General features: G+C 41.3%; 1 protein-coding gene across 3 annotated transcripts in view; it reads left to right on the forward strand.

Annotated features, from left to right (window-relative positions):
* LOC138201594 (contactin-associated protein-like 5) overlaps window positions 1–26,573 on the forward strand; it is a 106,947-nt gene that overhangs the window by 74,374 nt on the left and 6,000 nt on the right. For 2 of the 3 annotated variants that reach the window (XM_069155215.1, XM_069155216.1), the window contains exons 12-22: window positions 2,847–2,966; window positions 5,482–5,682; window positions 6,235–6,388; window positions 8,077–8,204; window positions 9,185–9,355; window positions 10,213–10,431; window positions 10,792–11,031; window positions 17,856–18,086; window positions 19,778–19,911; window positions 21,209–21,296; window positions 25,931–26,134. In XM_069155215.1, coding sequence (XP_069011316.1) covers window positions 2,847–2,966; window positions 5,482–5,682; window positions 6,235–6,388; window positions 8,077–8,204; window positions 9,185–9,355; window positions 10,213–10,431; window positions 10,792–11,031; window positions 17,856–18,086; window positions 19,778–19,911; window positions 21,209–21,296; window positions 25,931–26,134 — 1,890 coding nt within the window. Of the gene's footprint in view, window positions 1–2,846; window positions 2,967–5,481; window positions 5,683–6,234; window positions 6,389–8,076; window positions 8,205–9,184; window positions 9,356–10,212; window positions 10,432–10,791; window positions 11,032–17,855; window positions 18,087–19,345; window positions 19,912–21,208; window positions 21,297–25,930; window positions 26,135–26,573 lie in introns of those variants that run through there. The other variant, XM_069155217.1, reaches the window with a different exon arrangement.

Below are 26,573 nucleotides of genomic sequence, written 5' to 3' on the forward strand. Positions count from 1 at the left end.
AATTTTTGCAAATCTATTGAAAATAAAAAAATGAAAAAATCACATGTACATCAGTATTCACAGCCTTTGCCATGACACTCAACATTGAGCTCAGGTGCATCCTGTTTCCACTGATCATCCTTGAGATGTTTCTACAACTTGATTGGAGTCCACCTGTGGTAAATTCAGTTGATTGGACATGATTTGGAAAGACACACACCTGTCTATATAAGGTCCCACAGTTGACAGTGCATGTCAGAGCACAAACCAAGCCACGAAGTCCAAGGAATTGTCTGTAGACCTCCGAGACAGGATTGTATCGAGGCACAGATCTGGAGAAGGGTACAGAAACATTTTTTCAGCAATGAAGGTCCCAATGAGCACAGTGGCCTCCATCATCCATAAATGGAAGAAGTTTGGAACCACCAGGACTCTTCCTAGAGTTGGCCGCCCGGCCAAACTGAGCGATTGGGGGTGAAGGGCCTTCGTCAGGGAGGTGACCAAGAACCCAATGGTCACTCTGACAGAGCTCCAGTATTGCTCTGTGAAGAGAGGAGAACCTTCCAGAAGGACAACCATCTCTGCAGCACTCCACCAAGCAGGCCTGTATGGTAGAGTGGCCAGACGGAAGCCACTCCTCAGTAAAAGGCTCATGACAGCCCACCTGGAGTTTACCAAAAGGCACCTGAAGGACTCTCAGACCATGAGAAACTAAATTCTCTGGTCTGATGAAACAAAGATTGAACTCTTTGGCCTGAATGCCAAGCGTCATGTCTGGAGGAAACCAGGCACCGCTCATCACCTGGCCAATACCATCCCTACAGTGAAGCATGGTGGTGGCAGCATCATGCTGTGGGTATGTTTTTCAGTGGCAGGAACTGGGAGACTAGTCAGGATGGAGGGAAAGATGAATGCAGCAATATACAGAGACATCCTTGATGAAAACCTGCTCCAGAGCGCTCTGGACCTGAGACTGGGTCAAAGGTTCATCTTCCAACAGGACAACGAACAGAAGCATACAGCCAAGATAACAAAGGAGTGTCTTCGGGACAACTCTGTGAATGTCTTTGAGTGGCCCAGCCAGAGCCCAGACTTGAACCCAATTGAACATCTCTGGAGAGATCTGAAAATGGCTGTGCACCGACGCTCCCCATCCAACCTGATGGAGCTTGAGATGTCCTGCAAAGAAGAATGGGAGAAACTGCCCAAAAATAGGTGCCAAGCTAACACATGCGAGCATCATACTCAAAAAAGACTTGAGGCTGTAATTGCTGCCAAAGGTGCTTCAACAAAGTATTGAGAAAAGGCTGTGAATACTTAAAAATAAAGAACGAAAATATAACACGTACATACGTTATATTTTCGTTCTTTATTTTTAATAGATTTGCAAAAATTTTAAACAAACTTTTTTCACTTTGTCATTATGGGGTATTGTGTGTAGAATTTGGAGGAAAAAAAATAATTTAATCCATTTTGGAATAAGGCTGTAACATAACAAAATGAGGAAAAAGTGAAGCGCTGTGAATACTTTCTGGATGCACTGTAATTAGCCCAGCTGAATCAAATCCCTGATTGTCCCTCTCCTCTCTTTAAAAACCAAGTAGCAGGACACCAGAGGGGTCGGGCTCCTGGGAAGACTGAGCAGCGGGCTGGCTGCAGCCCGGACGTGTGGCGTGTGACGTGTGGCGTGTGCTCAGATGCTCGGCAGGAGAGCACACGGTCATTTGTATTGTTTGTGTTTGAATAAACATGTCGGAAACCTGTACTTTGGCTGGTTGTTGTTCGTTCATGCTGAAAGAATCCACGGTGACGGCAAGATGTTCGTCACAATAGTTTTAAAGAAGTTTCATAAATTAGTTTTAAAGCTTTTTTTTACGTTTTTGAAAAAACAGCAGAATGAAAATACAGTCCTCTTCATGTAGTCCTCGGTCTCTCCCACCAGACCGGGTGGCTCTGACCCACATATTCACACCATGTCTGTCACCTGCCTATAATCATAACCATAACTACAACACAGGTGATGACTTCCAGCCAATCAAAGACAGCTGTGGTGTATTTTAAAAAAATAACACTGCTCAAACACCCATTGATGAAGGAGGACTGTGACTTCTTCCACACTGTGACTTCTTCCACAAACTTTAACACAAACACTGTCTCAGTTTAAGGGGCTCGGACAATGTTATAGGCTAGTTTAAATGGAGATTTATTTTTTTTTGCAGACAGGGCTGCTGCATGTAAGCAAAACACAGTAAGTGACAAATTATTTTGATTTTTAACACAAATTATGGTAACATCAAATCTTTATGGACATTTTTAGAATTATAATAACTAATAATAACTATGAAGGTAGAAAACAGTGCTGTAGCTAAAACCAAAGCTTGTGAAGCAGCTGGTGGGACATCCTGGAGCAAAAGCTAATTTATTTATACTTTTCCCCATTTCTTCGGAAATTTGGAAATGCTCCAAAGTTTTTGCAAATATTTTTTTTTTCTATATAACATGAATAATACAACAACTAAACATTAATAATCTGGACAAAAGTTAAACTAGTCCTGTTAAATTCTTACTAGCCTATAGCAGAGCAGCAGTACCTGTTGTCTCAAATTCATGTGATTGAAGCTCCCTTTAAGTTACACATTTAAATGTTTATTAAGATTATATGTGTTAGTTCAAATGTACAAAAGGACATATTTCCCTTAATTGGCCAAACATACAGTAACATTATCTGAATGTTTTTCCAGTGAAGATTTACAGGTTCTATTTGTGTTCAACATTCAGTTCATAGTTTTCAGTCTTCACAATCTTTTTTTCCAGCTCATGTTTCTGGAGTTACTGATTCTCAAATAAAAACTGTCTGCTCCTTCCAGCCATTTATGAGTCGTCCTGCGAAGCCTACAAGCTGATCGGCAGTTCCTCTGGCTTCTACTCCATTGATCCAGATGGAAGCGGCCCCTCGGGACCTGCACCGGTCTACTGCAACATGACAGGTGAGTTCACCGTGTTGTCACCTTCAGTCTCTCAGAGGACCGGAGCTCAGAGTGAGTATCTCACAGATCAATCTGCAGCACTGAAATCATTAGTCACTTCCTGCCGACCGTTGCGGACAGTCCAGAACTACTTCATGTGATGTCATTGTTTTTCATCATTTTATTCAGAGTTTCCTCTTCCTGTGATTTGTTCAAACTCTCAGAGCCTCTTTAAAAATACAAGGAAGAAACAGAATGGAAGAATACATGTTCATTTTAACTCTCCAGGGATGCAAGAGATGTAATTTACGAGTCAAATACTTGTAATACATGATCAAATATGATAAATTCAGGAAAAATACTCATCACAGCATGGTTGAAAAGGACAAATATGAAAGTAGAGCACGAGAACTTCAGCTCGTTGACATTTCTGAGACATTTATACAAATATGTAGTAGGATTTTTGACTGTGTTGTCCTCATCACTTATGGAGAAAGACCTGAAATCTCAAAGATGCTGAGGAGTAAATATCCGGGAAGAGATGATGAGGAAGTGGAGATACCACCTGGATCTCCCCTGAACTTAAGATCCTTTTTAATTAAGTTGATAACAATGTGAAAAATAACAACAAAGGAATCCTTATTTCAAAAACAAGCAGGATGTTTGGTACACGACTCTAAAATATGCTTTTCTGTGGCAGAAGGATTTCATAACGACAGTGTTGCAGCGCTAGTTGACAAACAAAGACGTTTAAATATATGAACAATATTTCAGCCTGTAATATAGAAAATCTGGTTTATCCCAAATATTCTGTGAAGTTTCCTTTTTTCTTGATTGTAGCGCTGATACCAAAAACACGGTTAGTTATATATATATATATATACAGTGGTGTGAAAAAGTGTTTGCCCCCTTCCTGATTTCCATTTTTTTTTGCATGTCTGTCACACTTAAATGTTTCAGATTATCAAACAAATTTAAATATTAGTCAAAGATAACACAAGTAAACACAAAATGCAGTTTTTAAATGAAGGTTTTTATTATTAAGGGAGAAAAAAAATCCAAACCCACATGGCCCTGTGTGAAAAAGTGTTTGCCCCTCCTGTTAAAATATAACTTAACTGTGGTTTATCACACCTGAGTTCAATTTCTCTAGCCACACCCAGGCCTGATTACTGCCACACCTGTTCTCAATCAAGAAATCACTTCAATAGGACCTGCCTGACAAAGTGAAGTAGACCAAAAGATCCTCAAAAGATAGACATCATGCCGAGATCCAAAGAAATTCAGGAACAAATGAGAAAGAAAGTAATTGAGATCTATCAGTCTGGAAAAGGTTCTAAAGCCATTTCTAAAGCTTTGGGACTCCAGAGAACCACAGTGAGAACCATTATCCACAAATGGAGAAAACATGGAACAGTGGTGAACCTTCCCAGGAGTGGCTGGCCGACCAAAATTACCCCAAGAGCGCAGCGACGACTCATCCGAGAGGTCACAAAAGACCCCACAACAACATCCAAAGAACTGCAGGCCTCACTTGCCTCAGTTAAGGTCAGTGTTCATGACTCCACCATAAGAAAGAGACGGGGCAAAAATGGCTGCATGGCAGAGTTCCAAGACCAAAACCACCGCTGAGCAAAAAGAACATTAAGGCTCGTCTCATTTTTTCCAGAAAACATCTTGATGATCCCCAAGATTTTTGGGAAAATACTCTGTGGACTGACGAGACAAAAGTTGAACTTTTTGGAAGGTGTGTGTCCCATTACATCTAGCGTAACATCGGTCTAACACTGCATTTCAGAAAAAGAACATCATACCAACAGTAAAATATGGTGGTGGTAGTGTGATGGTCTGGGGCTGTTTTGCTGCTTCAGGACCTGGAAGACTTGCTGTGATAAATGGAACCATGAATTCGACTGTCTACCAAAAAACCCTGAGGGAGAATGTCCGGCCATCTGTTCGTGACCTTAAGCTGAAGCCAACTTGGGTTCTGCAGCAGGACAATGATCCAAAACACACCAGCAAGTCCACCTCTGAATGGATGAAGAAACACAAAATGAAGACTTTGGAGTGGCCTAGTCAAAGTCCTGACCTGAATCCTGATGCTGTGGCATGACCTTAAAAAGGCGGTTCGTGCTGGAAAACCCTCCAATGTGGCTGAATTACAACAACTCTGTAAAGATGAGTGGGCCAACATTCCTCCACAGCGCTGGAAAACACTCATTGCAAGTTATCGCAAACGCTTGATTGCAGTTGTTGCTGCTAAGGGTGGCCCAACCAGTTATTAGGTTTAGGGGTAAACACTTTTTCACACAGGGCCATGTGGGTTTGGATTTTTTTTTTTTTCCCTTAATAATAAAAACCATCATTTAAAAACTGCATTTTGTGTTTACTTGTTATCTTTGACTAATATTTAAATTTGTTTGATGATCTGAAACATTTAAGTGTGACAAACATGCAAAAAAATAAGAAATCAGGAAGGGGGCAAACACTTTTTCACACCACTGTATATATACTGTATTTGTGTGTGTGCGTGTAGATGAGAGGGTGTGGACAGTGTTGACCCACAACATCACAGCTCCAGTCAGAGTCCAGGGCTCGTCTCTGCAGAACCTTCACATCATGATGTTAAACTACAGCGTCTCGGCCGAACAGCTGCGCAGCATCATCATGAGGTCAGAGCAGTGCCAGCAGGAAGTACTGTACAGCTGCAGGAAGTCCCGCCTCTTCAACACCAAAGGTACAATCAGCTGTTTAAGACCTTTCCTCTCCTCCATCCAGTTTGTGTTTCACTGAAAAACCTCATTCTGAACTCGTGAAGGAAAACATACTCTGCCTGCTGCACTGTTATTCATGTTCTACTGTTGCAATAACTTGAAAACCAATTTTTTTTTCTGCGAACGTTCATCTTGAATTGTTCTGGGAGCATTCGGTGTCGCAAACATTGAATAATTGCTCCTAAATCATGAAACATTCATGAAGTCCTGAATTCTATCATTCCCGCTGAGCCTTGAATGTAAAAACTCAAGTTAATTATCAAAGCAGATCAAAGACCGACGGGAAGACGCTGCTGGATGTAACATGAACACAGTGATGAATGGAGATAGATAGATAGATAGATAGACAGACAGACAGACAGACAGACAGACAGACAGACAGACAGACAGACAGACAGACAGACAGACAGACTGACAGACTGACTGACTGACTGACTGACTGACTGACTGACTGACTGATTGATTGATTGATTTCATGGTCTTGTCCAACTTCTTCTCTGTCTGTGTGCTTGCAGATGGCCGTCCATTGTCCTGGTGGTTGGACCAGAGTGGACATAGACAGACCTACTGGGGAGGCTTGCCTGGAGTCCAACAGTGCTCCTGCAGCTTGGAAGAGAACTGTGTCGACATGAACCACTTCTGCAACTGCGACGCAGACACAGACGCATGGTACATAACATATACACAATAATAAATACACATCAACAGCTGTTCCTGACACTATCACTGTTGCACTACCTGGAGACTGAAGTGTTTTCACACCTGTAATCTGCCTCATCCAGAAGAAATATCCTTCTTCAGACTATTTAGATCATTTTCTAAGAAAAAGTACCAATACAGAAGTTTAAAAATACTCCATCACAAGTAGAAGTCCTGCCGAAGGTGAAAGTAAAGAAGTATCAGCAGCAAAGTGTTGTCAAAGTGTGAAAGTAAACCGAATGGTTTGGTTATGCGCTTATGTAGTGCAGCATCAGTGGGTCAGCAGCATGTTGCTGTTGGAGCTGCTGCAGGTGGAGCTGCAGGTGAAGCTGCTGTAGGTGGAGTTGTTGCAGTTGTGAGATGTGTGGAAGGAAAAATCCCCGTTTGTTTGAGCTGTTAATGGCTCAGAGATGTGACCTTTGAGCCGGCAACACACGGCTGTTTGTAGGACGTCAGCAGACACACAGGTCATCTGTAACTGTGGTGGACTTTAACAGCTTCTTATTTTATCCACTGAGTCAAATCTTCATCTGAGCGGGAACTAAAGCTTCAGATAAACTTGATGGATCTCTATTGATCTGTCTGTACTTCAAAGGATATACAGGACAACAACACGGTCTCATTGAACGGATTATTTTTTTCTATTGGTAAAGTGTATTGAAACCATGGTCTATGCTGATTTGGCACATTTAATTCAATTGAATTAAACAAGTTTTTAAACAACAATCTACTAACAAAGGATAAATGAAATGACTGTTAATAACAGAGTACAGTCAAGGTGGATTATCTGTAATGAAGTTTGGATAATAGTGAATAATAAAATATGATTATCTACTGTTAATCTCTACGGATAACTACAACCCTATGTCCAAAAAACTAGTGACGCTGTATAAAATGTAAATAAAAACACAATGTGATGATTTGTAAATCATATTAGCTCACATTGTATTGAAAAGAGACCCAAGACAACACATCAAATACCAAAATGGAGAAATTGTATTTTTTAATAAAAAAATATCTTCTCATTTTGAATCTGATGGCAGCAACACGTCTCTATAAAGTTGTTCCAGGATCATGTTCACCACTGTGCTGCATCACCTCTTCTTTTAACAACACTCTGTTTGGGAACTGAGGAGACCAGTTTCTGGAGTTTTGAAAGTGAAATGTGGTCCCATTCTTGCCTGATATAGGATTTCAGCTGCTAAACAGTTCAGGGTCTCCCCTGTTGTATTTTTCATGTCCTGATGCTCCAGATGTTTTCAATGATTGACAGTCTGGACTGCAGGAGGCCAGTTTATCAGCGGACTCTTCCGCTACGGAGCCATGCTGTTGGAATACGTGCAGAATGTGGTTGGATGTTGTTTTGATGAAATAAAAGTCTTTCCCTGAAAAAGGTTCTAAATGGTTAATTACTCTTCATGAATGACTAAATTAAAATCACAGTAATTATGATTGAAGCACAGTATCAGTTTTGGTGTTTCACTCTGGATCTCTTTGCACATTTTATGTTAATCTTCACCTCAGTTGGTCGTCAATGGGATTTCACGAGGGAGCTTCATTTGCATATGTCTACAGGCACCTGTCTGCATTGTGATGTATTGCTGTGTTTGCTTGTTTACTCTGCAGAGGAAAACATTTATGTCTTTTCTCTGTCACAGGGCTACTGACACGGGAATCCTGTCCTATAAAGACCACCTGCCGGTGAGCCACATGGTGATCGGAGACACCAACAGAACAGGCTCGGAGGCCATCTACCACATCGGCCCTCTGCGTTGTTATGGACACAGTAGGTGATCACTTCAGTGTTAACACGAGAGGTAAAACCTCCAGCTTCAGATGGAGGTTTAGCTTCTCAGGCTTGGTGCAGATTTCAGACTAAACATGTTTCAATCTCATCTTTACTTTTTTCATATCTTCTTTGTGAGAAAAACAGCAATTTCATTTTTTTTTACTCTGCAGACCACATCACATCTGGCAGACAAAAAACGGTGTGCTAACAACTGTCATTTGATCTATCTCCACAAATTAAACTTCACAAACAAGAAAGGGGTTTAAAATATCTTAAACTCTGTCTCATCTTTTAGTCTGGACATGTTGACATTGTAGGAGACTTGGTCTGATGTGGTCTGGATGAAGAGAGAGACATACAACTTCCTTTTTTGTATTTACATAAATGGAATATTTTTTTCACATATCTGAAGAAAAAAAACTGTTCCCAAGATATCCAGTAACAGAGGCTGAGAAAATGATCAACTATTAATGAAGCCCTGTACAGGCAGTATGTGTTAAACAGTTTAATAGATAAATGGTTAATACAGGAACATCTGTACACGAGCCTGTATTTAACTTCAGATGAATATGGGTGACTGACAGCATCCACAGATTGATGAGACTATGAAAAACTTCAGATCATTAAATCAGCACGTGTTGATAGATCTGCAGCTTCCGACTGGAGAAGTGCTACTGCCGAGTGTTGTGACACACGACCGGCCATTTACATTCATTAAATCAAAATCAGATGGGTCGGTCAATATCCTGTTGTTAATGTGGAAGACTTCTGATTACTGCTCAAAAGTAGTGTTTCATATAGTGAAAATATGCATCTAAAAAAAGTCTATTTAGAAAATAGTGACTGATAAGTATAACATTTACCCTGGCACACATTCCCTCAGGTGCTTGGATGCTTTCTCATCCAATTCTTTACTTTTACTCTGAATACTGACGATCCCCTCAATGTCTGACTGAAGGCTCTGACTTGTTTTTCAGAGTCCATGTGGAATGCAGCATCATTCTCCAAAGAGTCGTCCTTCCTCCTTTTCCCGACCCTGCAGGCTGAGGTAGCTGCTGACGTCTCCTTCTACTTCAAAACCAGCGCTCCCTCAGGAGTCTTCCTGGAGAACCTGGGCCATAATGACTTCATCCGAGTGGAGCTCAGTTGTGAGTGAATGACAGACACCAACCAGAATCACTGATCCCAAAACAGTGTAAAATCTAAATAAAAACAGAATGCAATGATTCATGAATCATGTAAATTCCTATTTAATAGAAAAGAGACCAAAGACAACATATCAAATGATGAAATGGGAATTGTATTGTTTTATGAAAAATATATGCTCATTTTGAATTTGATGGCAGGAGCACGTCTCTAAAATGTTGGTCTATTTTCAATTAGATTTTGGTTTAGGTGATTTGCAAATCATTGCATTCTGTTTTTATTTAGATTATACACAGCGTCCCAACTTTTTTGGAAGCGGGGTTATAAGAAATGCTCTGAATGTATGCAGAAGCAGAATTATATACTTATATGGATGATATATAAATATCCTCCTCTGACCTCGTTGTGATCCTCCACACATCTGTAACTAAAGCCACACCTTCAATACCACAAGTTGTTTTAGTTGTTGTTCTTGTATTTCTCGTGCATTACCTTTAGAATTCATTTGAGGAGCGAGATCTGACTTTTAGAATGTGTGGAGCCATAATGTTTCTCTGAAGGTCTTTCAGTGTCTGACACTTGTTAAATATTGACAAGTTGTCAGCTGAGTCTCCTCATGAAACCGCTCAGGTCATTGAGCTCTCCTTGCAGCACTGTATCACATTGCACCAGCTGGGGATGATATAGTGGAACATAAAAGAGCAACCGTGCTATTCAATATGTCCCAGCTGGTTTCTGTGTGTGTGCGTGTGCGCGTGTGCGTGCGTGTGCGTGTGCGTGTGCGTGTGTGTGTGTGTGTGTGTGTGTGTGTGTGTGTGTGTGTGTGTGTGTGTGTGTGTGTGTGTGTGTGTCCTCCCAGCTCCCTCAGTGGTCACTTTCTCCTTTGACGTGGGAGATGGTCCAGCGGTCCTGGCTGTGAAGTCCCACCTCCCTCTGAATGACAGGCAGTGGCACTATGTGAGGGGGGAGCGTAACGTGAAGGAGGCGTCGCTGCAGGTTGACCAGCTTCCTCTCCGCTTCCTGGAGGCTCCGGTTGATGGGCATCACCGTTTACACCTGAACAGTCAGCTGTTTGTAGGTAGGACATCAGGTTTTAAATTCAACATGTTCGCCTGCACTTTTATATTCAAGTAACTCAGAGGAACTCGGTTCCACAGGTGACGTTTACCCGGACTGTCGAAACCGGGTTACTGCACATCTAAAGCAGTGTGGAATGACTATATTATGATACAGACGCTCCCCCAGACTTTAACCTGATTCACATTAGTTCAGAGCATTATATGCTGAGTTTTAATCAGGTGTCACACAAGTAGATTGAACAGCAGCCTCGTTGTAAATTCTCAACATCTGTTCTGCTATATGGTTATGGTTTGATTATAACGTGGTCGGAGACGCAGGTCATGATGTGAATAGAACTTGATGGTCATCCTCATCCCAGGTGGTGCAGCATCACAGGAGAGAGGCTTCCTCGGCTGCATCAGGACTCTGACTGTCAATGGTGTGACCTATGACCTAGAGGAGAGGGCCATGGCAACAGCAGGGGTGAGCTCTGGTTGTCCTGGTTACTGCAGCGGCCCCGGCAGCCTCTGCTACAACAGAGGGAGGTGTGTGGAGAAGAGCAGCGGCTACACCTGTGACTGCTCACAGTCCGCCTACGGAGGACCCACCTGTAAAGAAGGTGAGTGACCAATACATTCATTCTAATTATACAACCCAAGAAAACAGTCCACAGCTCAAGAGTTTTACATATACTGTACATACCAAAACATAAGCACAGTGTTTATTGAAAGGCCTCGAGCTCCTCTGAACCTGAACATCAACGAAGGTGTGAAGACAATAAATGAATCACTGACTGTGTTGTTCCAGCCTGTAAGCTGGAAGATGACTGAAAAGGATCAATTCTGTTACGAGTGTCTCTGAATAGCTGCCAGGCTGTTTGTACAAAGTTCCGTTAGTGATGCAGTGGTAATGGTAAAAGTGTCCGCAGCACTGTGTTACAGCTGTTCTGTGGAGTGGAGCAACAATAAGAACATGTAAGAACTGGAACTACAGACAGATGAGAGGTGGGAGAAACGTGTTAAAATGGTTCCTGCTGGAAAACACTTTTTCATTTCCCAAAGAAAACATGAGGTGACTTACAGAAACTCTCCTGGTTTCAGACTAGTTGTATATAAATAAAACTGAATTGAATTGAATTGGTTCAGTCATCAGTCTAAATGATTAACAACTGTCTTTGTAGGGTTGGTACAGTCTGTTGCTACAAGCACAAAAAAATGTGGAATTGCAGGCCAGCTGCCAAAACACTACAACTCATAAACAAGGGTAGATCACAAAGTTCCGAGACAACTGCTCACGCACGGAGCACAGCAGCGTGGTGTGCACGGAGCAGGAGGAAGATATAACCCTGATGAGTAACTGGTACATATTTCATCTCTTGATCATCATCAGTTCCTGAATTACACACATTTTTGTGAGCGGTGTTCTGGGTGTGTCTACGATGTTTTTCACACCTGAAACTTCATCAGAGCGAACATCAAAGTTTATGAAACATTTCTGAGGAACAGAGAGAAGTCTCAGGGAGACCAATCAGGTGAGGAGCTACGATTGTGTTGTTGTGGGTGGAAAGTTGTGTTTTCATTGCACTGTGAGTGGCGTGTTGTCATAGTTAGAGAACCCTGTTACCATGGCGACACAGTTTGGGCCTCAGAAGGTCCCAGCAGAGCTCCATGGTTTCACCCCGACCCTCAAAGAAAACCCAGCTGATTCTCCTGATGCTCTTCTTCCAGTGTTGGACGGAGACGTCCTGAACGTCTCTAAGCACACGTCTCCAGGATCGTTGCTTCGTGGTCTCAGACCTCCTGAAGCAGCGGAAGATGCACCCGGTCCACTGCTTACAAAAACATGTGGAACTCAGGAAGTGATGATGAAGAAATGAATTTGTACCAGTGACTCATCAAGGTTTTATCTGTCTGCTGCTCAGTTCTCGCGCACCAGCTGCAGTCTTATAACGTATTGATCTACCCTGGTATATTATTAGGAAATATAGAAGTGCTGAAATGCAAAGAAATGTGTTTGAATGTAAAATACCAGCTTGAATTTATTGTCTTTTCTCAGTTTTTTTAGTGTTGTGAGGGTCAGGTATCTCTCCTTCTCTTCTATTAGTCCAATAAACTGCCAGTAGCACTGACTAAAAGGTCAAATAAAAGTTATTTACATATATTTGGTTCGATGCTGAGTACAAGCTTGTGTACATAACATTAAATCACTATTAAAACACAATCTGATGCTTAAATCAATCAAATCTTGACTTAAAACTGTCAATCTGGTCAAGAAGCTACAGAATCATTTATTATTCAGCCGAGTCCAGTGTTCAGTAACATTAAAGATATCATTTACAGAAAAATACTGAACTGGGAATGAAAAACATTTCACCACAACTGTATTCATGCTAGAGGTGCAGCCCTGTTCCCAGTCACTCACACATGCATTTAGTTTCATTTGAATAGTGCAAATGCAGTTCATGTGTTTCATGGGAGATATTTTTCAGTGACATGAATCAAATGCAAAAGACAAAACAATCCGATGTGAATCTTTTGTTTTTCGACACAAACAGGCAGATGACAGATTTAAAATCTCCCAGTGTGTCAGAGGGGTGTAAGTCATTCTGGTGTCATTGTCAGTGATTTACAGAGAACACAGTGGACGGTTATGCGTAATGCTGTGGAACTTCTCAAATAAGAGACTGCAGATTTTCCGACATGTGACCTGCTGCCTTCAGACAGCTGCAGGGATTTAATGAAGCGCTTCATACCGTCTAAAGCAGCTGGTACTGTCTGACTCAAACTAATTATTTTAAATGGTGTCTGAAGATTCTCACATTTAGCTCTTTTGGTTATTAGCAGGTTTACATTTACAATGAAGATCTTAGCTTAGTTTGTTAGCATGCTAATTAGCACCAAACTCAGAGTCGAGCTGAGGCTGATGGTGATGTCATAGTTCTGCAGATATTTGGTCATAAACCGGTTCTACGGTCGGTCGTAGTGTCATCCACAGGAGGACGTTTCATCTCTCATCCAAAAGGCTTCTTCAATCCCCGGCTTTGACCTCTGGTGGGGTTTGTTGAGGTCACAGGAGGGACACACCTGGCCATCTCGTGAGGCGTTCAGGGTCACAACAGTGATGTGAAAGTGAGTCCTTATGGTCATGGTGTCGGCAGGGATCTCATTACTGCATGTTAAGATGTCGTATCCACCTCCTCTGTTTAGACATGGTTGTTCCAGTTTGACGGAGGTGCTACTACATTTTCAAACCACCGATCTTCCCTGGACAAAATGAGAACATTACTGTCCTCAGATGAGTGTCCCTGTCCCTCAGATAGACAAGACTGAGTCCTGTCCTGAAGAGGTGTCTCTCCTGTGTTGTTCCATGTTCTTCTGAAGCAGTTTTTGTTTCCCTGAAGTACAAGTCTGATCATTCCTCACTGTTAGAACGACATCGCTCTGCTCATGTCCACGTTCTGTCCTGACGTTCTGTCCTCTGACGTTCTGTCCTCCGGGGTGGACCGTCTTCTGTCTCAGAGGGTTGCTTAGTTTGAAGTGGTGTTATGTGGTGGTGTTGGTAAACGGACCCAAACGCAAAAACACAGCAGGTAACTTGAAAACAGGAAGTTTTATTTTCCACATAAAAACAGCAGGGGGTAAATAAAACTGAACATGCACAGAAATAGTCCAGGATGGCTGGAAGCCAAAAATCATCTTTCTCCCTGAGTCGGGATCCTCCCTGAGTCGGGATCCTCCCTGAATCGGGGCAGGTACCCGAACTAGTCCAGAAAAGGAGAGTAAGAAAGACCTGTGTAGGCAGGTGAGGTTGTCCCAGTAATTCTCAGTGGGGCCGAGGCAGCCGCTCCACACCGGGCAGCATGGGCTTGGGAAGAACCGCAGCGGCGGCAAGCCGGCAGACAGGTGGTCTCCAAGGACCGACGCTGAGCAGGGGGGCTGGATACCTGCTGATCTCCATGGACCGACGTAGGACGGCAGGTACGTACCTGTGGTACCGGGGTTGAAACTACGTCGGTACGTCGGGGGCAGGCAGACAGGCACATAGGTAGGACTGCAGCAGGCAGGAGAACAACGGGGTCAGAACCAGAATTACAGAACAAGCAAATGGACTGACTGAACTGCAACGTGGTCCCAGGTGAGACGATCAGACGGATTGATGCGGGTGGAGTGCAGGACTGGAGTTGATATACTGGAATCTGAACCAGCTGTGCCAGCTGAAAGAGGTGTTGTATTGGGAGGAGTCTGGAGGCGGGCAGTGGATGAATCCACACCCTCCAGACAGACCAGAACATAGAACACATGACAGACAAAAACAAACAGGGGAGAAGACAGGAAACATGTGGAAGAGGTGAAACAGAGGGAATGGCAAACAGAGACAGGCATAGATCCTGACAAGTGGACAGGGACAGTCCTGTGATGTAAGGGATGTCCTGTTGTCCTTTTCCTGTCTGTCCTGTTTCTGTTGGTTTTGGTGGAGGTCCAGTTTGGATAACTTCAGATTTTAAGAGCTCTCCTTCTCCGTTCTCTCTGATGTTGTGGACACGTTCTAGAGAACGGTTCTAATAATCATTGTTTGTGATCTGGTGGTTGGAGAGATTGAAGGAGTAAATATTAATCTGTGTTTGGGTTTTCTGTAAACTTTGACGTTGAGGCTTCTGTCCTCTTCAATGTGTACTGTCCAGCTCAAACAGGTGAGACTGTTTCTTCTGACGTCCTCCGGGGTGAACATGATCATTCTGTCCACCGTTGATGTGTTCAATGAAGGCTTCTACTTCGTGTGTTTTCATTTTGACCATCCTCGTAACTGAATCAGTGTCTGGGACCGGTTCCTGTGAAGGAGATCCGGGTCTCATCCATGTTGAGGTTGTCTACTGTTGTCGACATCAGTGAGCGCAGGACACAGCCAGGCTTACGTATTCAGTCAGGCAGAGGTGAAGCAGGCCACGTGGTCCGGGCTGAGTTTGGTCCTGATGTCCTTACAGCAGGTGAATAGTGATGTTGTAGGAAACCACAGTGTCATCTGAGTCCAGTTTGTTTTAGCTTTGGTGAGTTTTTAAGGTGGAGCGTCTCCACCAGGAATTTCCTGTTCGTCAGTATTCATAAATGATATGTTGTAATGGAGGCAACAAATTCAAATTGAATTCTGGGCTCTCGATGATGATTCATATTGAAGTTATGACAAGAATAAGAATATTTGAGATTTCATCTATTCATTGTGTGACACATCCAGTTTATGGCCATCCTGTGAACAGTGAATGACGGCGTGTGAAATCACAGCAGCCGACAAAATGACATGATATGTTTGGTTATCATGACTACTTAATAATACAAGCTGGAATAATCCATGAGATCCACACAGTTTGCAGTACACTCTGCAGGTCTTCACTGTAATGAATGCTTTAATTCCTGATGTTACTCATACATCACATCATCCAGGTGCACGGCTCATTTTTACTGAGATCGACATGACTTCTATCACTATTTGTTCACAGCTGTACTTTAAATCCACAGGAACATGAAGAGGATTGTATTTAAACTACAAAACTAATATTCATAGAAAAAGAACCAGAAGAGCCTGTGGTGAAATATTTTCCATTAATATCATTCAGCTCAGTGCTGATATAATCTTTTTTATAACACTAACATTAACACTTTTAGTAACAATTAATCAAAACATGTCCATCACACCAGGAACAAAAAATTATTAAGCATCAAAAGTCTGATCAGACTCATCTAGTATTTTACATTTGTTCAAACAGATAGTTCCTAATTTAAATCATATAAATTATGTATGTAAAATTCATGTAAGGCAGCTGTTTCAGCACCATCTCCCTGAGTTGTATTGAATGATGCAGTGACCATTACTTTGGTTTCTATATAAAGTCATACACATGAAATGTAGTTAAAACTCTAAGGGCCTGATTTACTAAGATCTCAAATAGAGGGTACTAAATTGTGTGTTTGTTGAAAAAGTTTCCTCATATATTTTGCAGCCGTTTTGTGGGTGATTTACTGAGTAATTGCATCTTTGATATCAGGTGCAAATCGCAGTATTCTACTTGAGGTATTTGCGTGTTAAAGTGATTCCAGCTGAGTCGTAAGAAGTTTTGTCATTGCTGGTATTTCGTGGCTCCTCCTTGTTGTTGGCTGTCAATCATCATTGAGTTCATTCAATAACTCTAAAATCTCATCTCTGGACAGATGATATGTCCGAATTTTTTCTGCCTCTGCCATCAGAAATTATTTAACAGATGTAAAACCATGTTCTCTACGTATTCTCTGGTTTCCTACGTCTCCTTCTCACCACAATAAGAGCAGCCGTTTCTCCTGATGTTCATTTGATTAATATGTTCAGTTAGTAACGGCCACTATTACAGATGTATTCATTCAAACACACAGAATGGACAACGTGTGTTAAACTGCACATTTGAAAGACTCAATCCTCGCTGCACGTCGTCAGTGCTGGACATTTTTTACGGATGGTGTGAAGTTCGCCTGTGATTTTACTCACGCAAACCTTCAGTAAATCAGACCCGAATATTTCCTGGTGGTTCAGTCCGAACAGTTCAGTGAGCTCCTGATCTTTGCTGCAGCACCATGATTGTAATGACGTCTTAATAGTAGGACTGTAACTGTAGCTGGCGAGGTTGTGTGTGGGGGTTTATATGAATGACTGTGTTGATAAATGTGTGTGTGTGTGTGTGTGTGTGTGTGTGTGTGTGTGTGTGTGTGTGTGTGTGTGTGTGTGTGTGTGCGTGGTTCTACAAGAAAGCAGCACACTGGTAATACTGAAAAGAAGTAGTGGGCCGGGCTATCGCTAACAACTACTGAAAGTGTGCTACTTATATAGCTCAACTTCAAACTGCACACCCTCCTCTCACAGTCAGTACAGAACGACAGTCATTTTCTACAGATAACTATCGGTGCACGTCACTTTAGCCATAACCGTGGCTTTCCCAGCCTCTGATGAACGAATGCTTTCTAAGCGTTAGCATGCGATTATCATCAGCATTCGGCGAGCGGAATTTATGCTCATGCAGCTCAATTCTTAACGAAACAAACTTTACTCATAAACACACTGAAATCACAGAACTATGTATCACACGGACAAACTGTCTGGTCTCTGAACGCACACATGAATGACAGACAGTGAAACTCTGGTGACTGTCGTTACAGGCATGCCCACAACAAGGGCTCTGATTGGCTGATTATTTCAGTCCCTATAAAGACTAATAATGTCATGATCCCAGAGGATGAACCATTCACATTTCATGGATCTTCTGACCTTTCCTGAAGCTACTGTGTAATAAACAATTTACCTGGAGGGAGGACTGGCAGATCTTGAGAGTTTCACAGGGATTCATATCATCGTGAGAAATGTTTATGTGTGTGTAGATTGATCTCTGTGTCCTCGGTGTGTGTGTGTGTGTGTGTTTGTGTGCAGAGGTGTCGGTGTCCTTCGACAGAGAGTCCTCGGTCACCTTCACCTTCCAGGAGCCCTTCTCAGTGATGCAGAACAGGAGCTCCCAGACCTCCAGTGTTTCTAGAGGAAGCAGCAGCAGCAGGGCCAGAGAGGACGTGTCCTTCAGCTTCATCACATCCCAGAGTCCAGCAATGCTGCTGAGCGTCAGCACCTTCAGCCAACAGTACATCGCCGTCATCCTGGCCCGCAATGGTACACGCACATCTGACAGTTCACAGTCAACTCACAGAAACAAGCATGCATCAACAAAATACTGCCATTCAGAAGGAAATGCAGCATCTATATATTATTAGTGTTAGTATATAATTATACTGTGTAAATATAACTTCCTATCTCACTATGTCCTTTTATGGGTTTTTCTAACTTTCTAACCTCATCCGACAAAATCAGAACTACAATTTATTGAGCTGAGAACATTTGTTTTGTACTAAGGACTGGTCAAGTCCAGTCAGTTGTATTTATACAGTCCAATCACAGCCAGCAGTTGATGAGTTCTACTTTTACAGGGGAATGAACCAGTGGAAGTATTTATCTATACACTGTAGAGATTCTAACCTGCACAAACCTCCATCAGATGAAGGATCACTGAGTCCAACCGAATAGACCAACATTCAACTACATAGATAATATTCTGCACCCTTTCTGCTCCAGGGGATGAAGAGGAGGTGAAATCACCTCAGAGTTCAATTGTGCATTCAGCACCGCTCTGTAAAATGTAATAAGTAGCAGGAAGACTGAAAAACAACAAACTCGTCTGTTTGTATCATTAAACATGTTGAACACAAACGAATAGAAAGCTTTATTGTCACTGTAAAGGATACAATGAGCTTCAGAGTCCTTCTCATGATCAGTGCATTTCAAAAAATAACAGCACCACAATACACATTCAAAATACATAAAAAGTCCCAGGTAGAAGTTGGAGCACTTGAGTATGTGCTTATTACACTGAAGTAAATGAATAAATAATAGAATAATTCCTTGGCCCTGGTAAAGAAAGTGTTCCTGAGTCTGCTGGTGCGAGCCTTGATGGACCTGTCGGAGGGCAGCAGGTCGACCAGGTGGGTGGGAGGAGTCTCTCAGTATGTTTTAGATACATGACAGTTTAGACAAAACATAACATGTAATGTAACTTTTTAGAAGTAATACTCATTAAAACAAGATCCTCCATCAGCTGATGAGGTAAATCACCTCCTTCTCATGTTTACATGGCTCCATTCCTTCATTGGTCTTTCTTTCTCTTCATGGATGAATGAATAGAGCAGGTTTGTATTAATGTGCTTCAGGGCAGAATGACAACTTCTTTGACTCCCTGCGACTTCTTTCTGTTCCCCAATAATTAGTCACAAACGTGTGCTCTCTGCTCCACTTTCAGGTGTGTAAAATACGACATCATGTTTAAATCAGGTGCTGATTTTGATCAAGCAAAAAAATCTGTCACACTTCCTCATCAGGGTTCTACCTTCCTGCTGCCCCGTGCACGCCACAGTGCAGCGCATCGTCCTCGAGCAACAAGAGCCGTCTCTCAACTTATTGATCCACCCTCGTAAATATTAGACTGTCTTGATTTATTATATTATTTTTTTCAGAAACAAATAAACAAACTGAGCTGTTTAAGCTTTTGTTTTTCATCATTAATGAAAATAAAGTATTATCATTGTGTTGATTTCGAACATTTGGCTCGTGCAGCTGTAAATGGCACTAACTTTTCTTTGTCAAGGTATCTACATGGACAAAACATTGAGTTTGATAAAAGAAAAAGAAGAGTTCACTTGTAACTGACAGCTGGACAGGGAAACTATTCTGAAACAGTCAGATGTGGATTTAAATGTGAGTTTCAGGGCCAGCAGCATCTTTTTATGTGCTTTGTGTGGTTTTGTGTTCAGGAAGTCTGCAGATCTGGTATCACCTGCAGACTCACAGGAAGCCGGATGTGTTCAGTCCCATCCTCAGCAGCCTGGCGGACGGACGACTCCACCGGATCAGAATCCACCGTGAAGGCAAAGACCTCTATGTTGAGGTGAGGCGTGGACACGTCATCTTCTCATACAGCTTCCCTGTCTGCTATGAACTGAACTGCTTCAGCACCACGCTCAACTGATGGATGGATTCTATGTTTTTTCTCTGAGCCCACCTTATCTTCATAGTCAGTATTGCGACATTATTTAATATGATAATAGATTCAATGTGTGTAAAACATGATTGTCTTTCTAGAACTTTAACCCTAACCTGCATCTGAGCTTAGTTTCCATGTACTGATACTGAAAACAGAAAGAGAAAAACAATGTTATAAGTACAGTGATGATCGGATGATAAGAGATAAGAGTGCAGCAGGAGTATAACTTACTTATCTCTTTTAAAATTAAAAAGCTATATTTGCCAATAATATTACATGATGAAATAGTATTCATTTCACACTTTCTGTAATTTTTCAGCTGCTCCTGAGAGGAACAGAACAACTTTGAGCAGGTCAAAAGGCTTCAACAGTCTTTATGCACTTTAAATACCTGAGCAATGACGACCCACAAATAATAATACTCTCCACATCACTCAGCGAGATCATTATCTCCCACTGCCTAAAATCCAAAGAGTACGTGCAAAGTCTGTCCTCTCACACAACGATGACTGATAACTACTGCTACCTTTTCTAATCATTACCAGACAACCTTTCTTGTAATTATGAGATCTGGATCGAATAATTATAAGATATTTTCTCTGGGTTATGTGATTGTAATTGTAAGATATTAAACTTTGTGAACCTTGTTGCATAGATTGCAATCAAATGCTCCTGGGCAGTTTTACCAGGTGAAGAGCGAGTTAACAGCGAGACAGTTGCATTTTTATTTTTGATATTGCAACACAAATGTTATCCAGGTAAAGATCCACAAAAAGTGTGATTTTTATTTGTATTCTGGGGACACTACAATGAAATTAAACCTGAACATACCAACACAACTATCTGTGGTGTTGGTATATTACCATCACCGGCATTTGGTGGGTCAAGAAGGACGGACTGAAACATATTTTAGAGAGCTCACAGATGTTGGTCCTGTTGGCACGCATCCATAAAAAAAAGGGGGAAAAAAACAACAACAACTAAAGATAGATGTTTGTTTCTGGGAACACGTCTTCTGTTAAGCAATCTAGATCAAGCCTAGTGTCTGAGTCAGCATGTCCGTGTGGAGGTCTGAAGCTCTTAAAAGATACTTGTGGACTGATAGTGGTTTGTGTCTGTTTGGCAGCGGGCAGCTGATTCTGTCTTGGTTTACATTTTTATTGTAACCACCTTTTTCTTTGATTACTTTCCACTCCACCAGATCAACCAGGAGATCCACGGAAAATACACGCTGTCATCTGATGCAGAGCTGATCTTAATCAAATCCTTGACATTGGGCAAAGTCATCAGTAAGTCCTCTCATTATGTTCAGCTTCCCCTGAGAAAAGGTTGAATGTATCATTTCCTGCAGCTATTTCCTTTCCATTCTTCACTTGGATCTCAGAGATCACTGCAATCCAAATAAGTACATAGACTTCAGTATCAACAGCAAATGATATGTTATAGCTGTTGTCAGAGCTGCAGCAGTGGAAGGCTCTTTAGGGACTCGCCATACAAGAGTCTAGTTTTATCTGTACACATGTGTATGTGACACATCCTTTTAAAAGATGTAACTGTTTGATCCAAAAAAATGCAGCCTTGGTGATAAAGGGACAGAACGGAGAGTGACCTCCAGTGGAAGTTAAATGAACTGCGTGTTTGTGTTTGTGTGATGACTGCTGATGAAGGTTGAACAGACTCCAGTCATTTCTACACTCACCAAACATCTTCATCACTTTCATGTCTGTGTTATTGTGCTGAGTGGGAGAAGTGACGTCTCTGATGAGATCCACCACAAACATCCTCCTGCATTAAAAACATCTACTCTTAACTTTCAGGGGAAATTCTTGGAAAACATTACAATTCTAAGAATTTTCTCAGATATTTGATATTGAAGGAACTTTTAGTCTGAGGAATCTTTGTGAATACGGTGCCAGATCTCCTCTCCCGGTAGGGAGGGAGGCACGTTGCTGGATAGTAGATGGTGCTGCCTCTGCAGCCACAATGTTGGGCAATAAGACACTACACCTACTTTGTCATACCACCATCCTCGGCTATTTAGCCTGCTGTGGATGCCCAATAAGAGTGGCTGGACATGAGCGTGACTAGCTGGCACAATAAAACAATGCATGTAGGAGGCTGGCCATGTGAGCATGGTGCAGACCGACACAATTCACACAATTATCACAGCCATCCTCCAAAGGAAGCTTTATCCCGCAACCTAAACAGGTGTGGCTTGTGTAAAATGTAAATAAAAACAGAATGTGCTGATTTTCAAGTCACATACACTCATATTTAATTGAAATTAGACCAAAGGCAACATATCAAATGTTGAAACAGATAAATTAGATTTTTTTTTTATGAATCACATCTGCTCATTTTTGATTTGATAGCAGCACATGTCTCGAAAAAGTTAGGACAGGGTCATGTTTTGATGAAATAAACAAGACCTTCCCTGAAAGAGACGTTGTCTGGATGGCAGCATATGTTGCTCCAAAACCTGAATATATCATTCAGCATTAATGCTTCCTTCCAGATGTTCAAGCTACCCATGCCATGTGCACTAATGCATCCTGTACTATCACAGATGCTGGCTTTAGAACTGAGCGCTGATAACAAGCTGGATGGTCCCTCTCCTCTTTAACCTGGAGGATGCAGCGTCCATGATTTCCAAACAGAATCTCAGATTGTGATCCATCAGACCTCAGGACAGTTTTCCACTTCACCTCAGTCCATCTTCAATGATCTCGGTCCAGAGAAGGCGGCAGCGTTTCTGGATCATGTTTCTATCTGGTTTCTTCTTTGGAGAGTTTTAACCTGCATTTGTGGATGCAGCGATGAACTGTGTTCACGGACGATGGTTTTCACAAGTGTTCCTGAGCCCATGCAGTGATTTCCACTCCAGAATAGTGTGTTTTTAATGCAGTGCTGCCTGAGGGCCCGAAGATCACCACCATCCAATATTGGTTTCCAGCCTTGTCCCTTGTGTTCAGAGATTTCTCCAGATTCTCTGAATCTTTTAATGATATTATGAACCGTAGATGATGAAATCCACTAATTCTTTGTAGTTATTCTTAGATTGTTGCACTATTTTCCAACACAGTCTTTCATAGAGTGATGAACCTCTCCCCATCTTCACTGCTGAGAGACTCTGCCTCTCTGAAATCATCTTTTTATACCCAATCATGTTACTGATCTGTTGCCAGGTAACATAATTAGTTGTGAGATGGTCCACCAGGTATTTTTTTTTAGCTTTACACAACTTTTCCAGTTTTTTGTTGACCCTCTCACAACTTTTGAGACGTGTTGCTGCCATCAAATTCAAAATGAACAAATATTTTTTTGTTGTTGTTTTTTCCGTTTCAACATTTGGTATGTTTATATTTTACAAAGCTTCCTGGTCTTTTTGGAAGCAGGGTTATATATATATATATATATATATATATATATATATATATATATATATATATATATATATATATATTATATTGTGAGAAGTTATACAATAAAACCTTTTTAATTAACCTTTTTAATTAGCCTTTTTTATCATATATATATCGTATAACCTCTCACGATATATATATATATTATATATACATATATATATATATATATATATATATTATATTATATATTGTGAGAAGTTATACAATAAAACCTTTTTAATCATATATATATATATATATGTATATATATAATGCGACAGACACCAGCGCTTTATGGCAAAGTCAGAGATGATCAGAGATAGAACAGTCATGTTTTTAATTATATATATACAGTATATATATATATAATCTTGCTCTCGTTATTAGAAGGGACACCAGTCCAATATTGGACAAATTATTAATTCAAAATTAATATGAAATCACTCAGTCATACCTGAATCGAAAATTCTCGTATCGGAACTCAAATTCTTTGATATATCCAGAAAGATACTACCGTCACACAGTTGGGTCTAATTAAAAATGATTTATTGTATAACTTCTTCCAAGAAATGACTAAATGACAGATGTGTTTATATGAATGATAATGTACAAATTACTTCTGTTTACTGATGGTGAAATGAAAGAGGACAATTTTACCGGGTAACAGATAAAGAACTAAATGAGTGAAATTTAAGTCGATAATACTATTTTAGAATTTGCCACCCTTAAGAAATGAACCAGCCTACTGTGTGATGAGTTTGTCTCCGGACTAGAAACAGGTCCAGATGGTGTCACGCAGAGGTCCGGTATAGATGGAAGTCGACTAACGGGGGTTTCCTCCCGTTCTCAGCTTCCCTCCGTCCGGTTCTTCTGGCAAAAGCTGGCCTGGAGGTCCCGTGGAGGTCGTCAGGCAGAGAGGCAGAAGACGTCTCGGTCAGCCTGGTGTCGGCAGGTTGACTTGGGTCGGCGATTCACTTGTAACTCTGATGAGAGCTTAGAGCTGGCCTGGCCTGGCTGCAGCATTAACAAAATTACTGATCGTGATACAGGAGTGATACAGGCTCATCAAAGCGAAGTTGCTGACGTACTCTGAGACTTTTATTGTGAGTGCGCTAGCTTAACAAAAAGGCAGATATAAAAATAATTAAGTCAAAACTTAGTGAAACTCAAAAATAAAAGAGAATAAATCGAATCTTGAACCGAATTTTAGGTGAACTTAAAACGAATCTTGAACGAAAATAAAAACGAATCTTTTAGAAATTGAACCAAATCTGAATGATCAGCTTGAGTCTCTCTTTTAAGTTAAAGAGGATGGACAAGTATCAGGGTGTTGAATTTCACCTTATCTATACCCTGCCTCAGGGGGAGAGGAGGAGGTGTCATGAGGAGGTGTCGCCACCTTTAACCCAATTTGATTCAAACTATGTATAAAAGAAGTCCCTTATTTCACTTCACCAACGTATTATGAGATATATTATTACAACACAGATCACATTTTAAACGATAAGGTAATTTTACCTAATTACTCAGGAGGCGGAGAGGAGTGAGAGAGAAGGGTGAGAGAGAGAGAGGTAGAGAATTTGGGTTAAACAATGTTCACATCTCTTAGACTCAGGATATAGTTTTAGTGACACCTAAACTTTTGATTAACATCACACTGTTAGTATAGGAATATAATAGCATACAGGACAGCAGTATATGTAGGTATGAATCACCAAGTCCATAATTTGTTGTTGTAGTTTGTGAGTTTTTGGTAACATCTGACCAGATGAGGGAGATGTGGATCTTCCGGGATGGTCAATATTGGAGGTCATCGGGTCTGGAGAGTGTCAACTGTGGAGTTAGTCTATTGACCCAAAGGGCTTACAGGGGTTATTCTGTGGTTTTCGGCTGGGCGGATGTGGTCTCCAAAGTGACAGGTTTTATAAATCCAAAAGGGTGTGGATATCGTCACTTGTGGCAGAAGTTTGGGTTTTTATGAGGTAAAAGGGTGATAAAGAAGGGCCAGATGAGTTTATCAACAGTTCACATCCTGCTGTGTTTTCTGTGTTGAAATCAGCTTGATGGGTCCTGCTAAGATCACAGAGATAACGGTGAGGAGATGTTGTGCTGGCACTTTGGGAGGGATACTTTACAAAGCCAGTTCGCTACACATATATATATGTGTGTATGTGTGTGTGTGTGTGAGAGAGAGAGAGAGAGAGAGAGAGAGAGAGAGAGAGAGAGAGAGAGAGAAATATAATTCTCTTCTTTTTTACAACAACACAAAAAAATAAACCTTTAAAACAATTAAATGTTACAAAGTACAACAAACTCAGAAAAATTCACATATGCATGTTGGAGATGAAGGTGGGAAAACTGACATCTTTTCACCTTCCCTGCTTTCTGTCCCCACATTCCCTGTCTCTGCTGCTCCTAAATAATAAAGGCACAATGCCAAAACGTCCTTACATTAATGAATGTTCTAAAATAATGTAAAAGTTTTATTTGACACATTCTCGCTCTCTTTCTCTCTCTAGGGAGAGAAGACCTCCAAGAGGATGTAGTTCAAGCAGGTTCCAAGGGTTTCATTGGCTGCCTCTCCTCCGTCCAGTTTAATCATGTGGCTCCTCTGAAAGCAGCACTGTTGAATCATGGCAGCTCATTGGTCACCCTCCGAGGTCCACTGGTTCAGTCTAACTGTGGAGCGCTGGCAGATTCCATCTCATCCCATAATCTAAGAGGTAACACATCAACAAAAGTGACTAAATTCAGGCAATCAGAAAAACATAAACAGTAACAGACTTGTAAATCTAAAACTTACAGGGAACTCTTTACCTCTGTGAGCATTCAGCAACAATAACCACAAGCAGGTTTTGTTGTTTCCAGATGAGTCGGCGTGTATACACATATAATATTACACAAATCAGAACAATGCCATAGTGACATGCAGCATTTTTCCACTCATTCTGTCCACTCAAGTGTTGTACTATTATATACAGTGGGTATGGAAAGTATTCAGACCCCTTTAAATGTTTCACTCTTTGTTTCATTGCAGCCATTTGCTAAAATCAAAAAAGTTCATTTTATTTCTCATTAATGTGCACTCAGCACCCCATCTGGACAGAAAAAAAAACAAATGTAGAAATTTGTGCAAATTTATTAAAATAGAAAAACTGAAAT

The sequence above is a fragment of the Embiotoca jacksoni genome, unplaced genomic scaffold, assembly GCF_022577435.1.
Source record: "Embiotoca jacksoni isolate LCO1_2020_lvr unplaced genomic scaffold, fEmbJac1.0.p SCAF_2, whole genome shotgun sequence".
NCBI lineage: Eukaryota > Metazoa > Chordata > Actinopteri > Embiotocidae > Embiotoca > Embiotoca jacksoni.